This window comes from Pterocles gutturalis, unplaced genomic scaffold (genome assembly GCF_000699245.1).
Source record: "Pterocles gutturalis isolate BGI_N339 unplaced genomic scaffold, ASM69924v1 scaffold21745, whole genome shotgun sequence".
NCBI lineage: Eukaryota > Metazoa > Chordata > Aves > Pterocliformes > Pteroclidae > Pterocles > Pterocles gutturalis.
Window position 1 is genome coordinate 6,159 of NW_010146564.1, and position 2,921 is coordinate 9,079.

Genomic DNA, 2,921 nt, shown 5'->3' on the forward strand with positions numbered 1-2,921 from the left:
CAATGTGGGAGCGAGGGTACGTGTGTGTGGGGTGGGGGGTGTGTGGCAATGGTGTTGGGATGGGTGGGGACGAACGTCGTCATCAGATTGTTGATGTGACAGCGTGGTGACGGGTTGGGGCACGGTGCGGCATGCACACAGGGGTACCCGGGCGTGGGAGGTGTGCGGGGACGTGCTGGGGTGTGGATGGTGTGTGTGCACGAGCGCAGGGACCTACCGGACGGGGTGTGGTGTGTACGAGGGGTGTAAGGGTGTGGGTACGGATACGTGTGTCTGAGCTGGGGAGATGCTGAGAACATGGATGTGGGTATGTGAAAGTGTCCCACTGCTGTGTGGTCTGTGTCAGCACTGCCGGGGGTGTCTCATGGCCATGGAGGCTCAGAGATGTGCTGGAGCCTCACCAGTGCTCCACGTGCCTGGAGGCTGCTGTGTCCTGGGCCATTTGCGTGTCCCCATGGGCACTACACTGCCTACAGGGGCAAAACCCTGACGGATGTTCTCCCCAAGCAGACCTGGACGAGTGTGCGACCGAAGAGCACAAGTGCAACCTCAACGCCAACTGCGTCAACACACCGGGCTCCTACCGCTGCGCCTGCCGAGAGGGCTTCAACGGGGACGGCTTCTCCTGCTCAGGTGAGCCCCACAGACCCCACGGGTTGCAGGAACGTCCTAACGGGACATGGAGTCACCTCCTTGCCACCACCAGCCTGGCTCACCACCTGGCTGCCCGTGCCTGGGGTACCCTCAAGCAGATGTCCCCCAAAAGCCACCGCACCCTGCTCAGATACCTTGAGCAAAATCCACCTCCTTCTCGGCGGGTTTTTTGGGGGGATCAAGGCAATGAGAAGTATTGCAGCCCCCTCCTCACGGCCTCCCAGCAGAGGGGTGGGAACAAGCTTGTGGGAATTTTCTGGGCCAGCTGAGGAAGGTCCCATCTTCGGGTGCCCACCATGTCAGTCTCGTGCTTGGCTCTCTCTAGATGTGGACGAGTGTGCGGACAACGTGAACCTGTGTGAGAACGGGCAGTGTCTCAACGCACCCGGGGGGTACCGCTGCGAGTGCGAGATGGGCTTCAACCCCACGGAGGACAGCAAGGCGTGCCAGGGTGAGTGCCCAGGGGTTTGGTTGCTGCTCCAGGAGATCCAGTGTCCTTCTCGTTCTGTCCTTGGTTGTAAGTGCCCAGGGCTTTGATTGCTGGTCCAGGAGATCCAGTGTCCACCTCCATTTTGTCCTTGGTCTTTCCATTTCGCTGTCACCACCTGATCCATTCCCACCTAAGCAAGACCCACCATCACCTGGTGGTGCAAAGCTCCTGAGATGCAGCTCTTCCCCTTCCAGGACTTGGTCCCCAGCCTGCAGAGAGGCTGGTAAAGCCAAGGATCCATGGGAGATGTAGACAATCAGCAAAACGAGGGTGAGGGGAGAGGGCCCACACAGCATGCCTGGTCCTGCTCCCCAGGAGATGGTGTCCCATGGCAGTAGAACCATCCTGAGAAGGGTTCTCCACCGCTGGGCTGTGGCTCTGCTTTGAGATGTGAGCAGGAGAGACCTGTCCTGGCCCAGCCTCTGCCAGCTCCTGAGCACCCAGCTCTCCCTGTTTTGCAGACATTGATGAATGCACCTTCCAGAACATCTGTGTCTTTGGGACCTGCCAGAACCTGCCGGGGATGTTCCGCTGTGCCTGCGATGATGGCTATGAACTGGACAGGAGCGGAGGCAACTGCACAGGTACAGGACTTTCCCAGGGCTGTTGGATGAGGAAGAATCGCTGCTCTGTGGTCTGCTGGTGTGAGCTTGCCCCAGCCGTGCCAGGGAGCGGCACGAGCAGCCAAGAGCCAGTGAAGCATCCCTGGGGGATGTCGTGATGGGTCTTTGCTCTTGTCATGGCCTCAGTGCTGCAGTAAATAGGAGGGAAAGCTCAGTGTGCCCCTGCTCCTTTCTTCTGACTCTGGGGAAGGTGGCGTGAGGTGGGACAAGACAAGGTCCTACTATCACGTGAAGAGCCTTAGAAACTCCGTGGGGATACGCAGGACAGAGCTTAGGGCTGGGGCTGTGGTTTCTGGGGCAGTCTTCATCTTTTTATATTTCAGTCTTCATCTCTCCATCCTTTCAGACATCAATGAGTGTGCAGACCCTGTGAACTGTATCAACGGCCTCTGTGTCAACACACCCGGCAGCTACCTGTGCAACTGTCCGCAGGACTTCGAGCTGAACCCCACCGGTGTGGGCTGTGTGGGTGAGTGGGGACCTGCGTGGAGCACGCCTTCCCTCCAAGACCTTGGTGGTCCTTCTTGGCGGTCCCACATAGCTGGAACTGGCCACTACCAGAACCTGGGGTGGCTGACCATGATCTGCCCTGGCTGTCCACGGTGGGCTTAACCCTAGGAGAGCACCTACCTCCTGTTACACCTGGCCCTCCGTGTGCCACCAGTGTGGGTGCTCTCCTGGTTGAAGTGATGTTATTTCTGGGCAGCTCTGGAGCTCTCCATAGAATTATGGAATGGTTTGGGTTGGGAGGGACCTTAAAGCCCACCCAGTGCCACCCCCTGCCATGGGCAGGGACACCTCCCACCAGCCCAGGTTGCCCAAAGCCTCATCCAGCCTGGCCTTGAACCCCTCCAGGGATGGGGCATCCACAGCTTCTCTGAAGTGTTTGTTTCTGGAAAGGCTCTGGGTTACCAGCAGCATTATTTGGCCGTGCTCCTGAGCCGTAGTGAAGACAGGCCACCACGCTGTGACCTCTGTATGACATAGTGTGGCTTCTGCCGGACAAGCTGGGCACACTTTATTCTGGAAGGGTTCCCAAAGTCATGAGCTGCAAGGACAGTCTCTAAATGGTTTGCTACAACACAGGCAGCTGACTGTGGACATCTGGGACAGGACGGGGACCTCATCCCTCTCCCTGCTTCTTGAGGCACTAG

The 2,921-nt window shown here is 58.5% G+C and overlaps 1 protein-coding gene across 1 annotated transcript in view; it reads left to right on the top strand.

Moving 5' to 3' along the window:
* Positions 1-2,921, top strand: part of LOC104470756 (fibrillin-2-like) — a gene marked incomplete at its 5' end in the record, with an annotated part of 20,744 nt that overhangs the window by 2,707 nt on the left and 15,116 nt on the right. Inside the window, 4 exon segments of the mRNA XM_010085791.1 lie at positions 511-633; positions 980-1,105; positions 1,606-1,728; positions 2,114-2,234. Coding sequence (XP_010084093.1) covers positions 511-633; positions 980-1,105; positions 1,606-1,728; positions 2,114-2,234 — 493 coding nt within the window.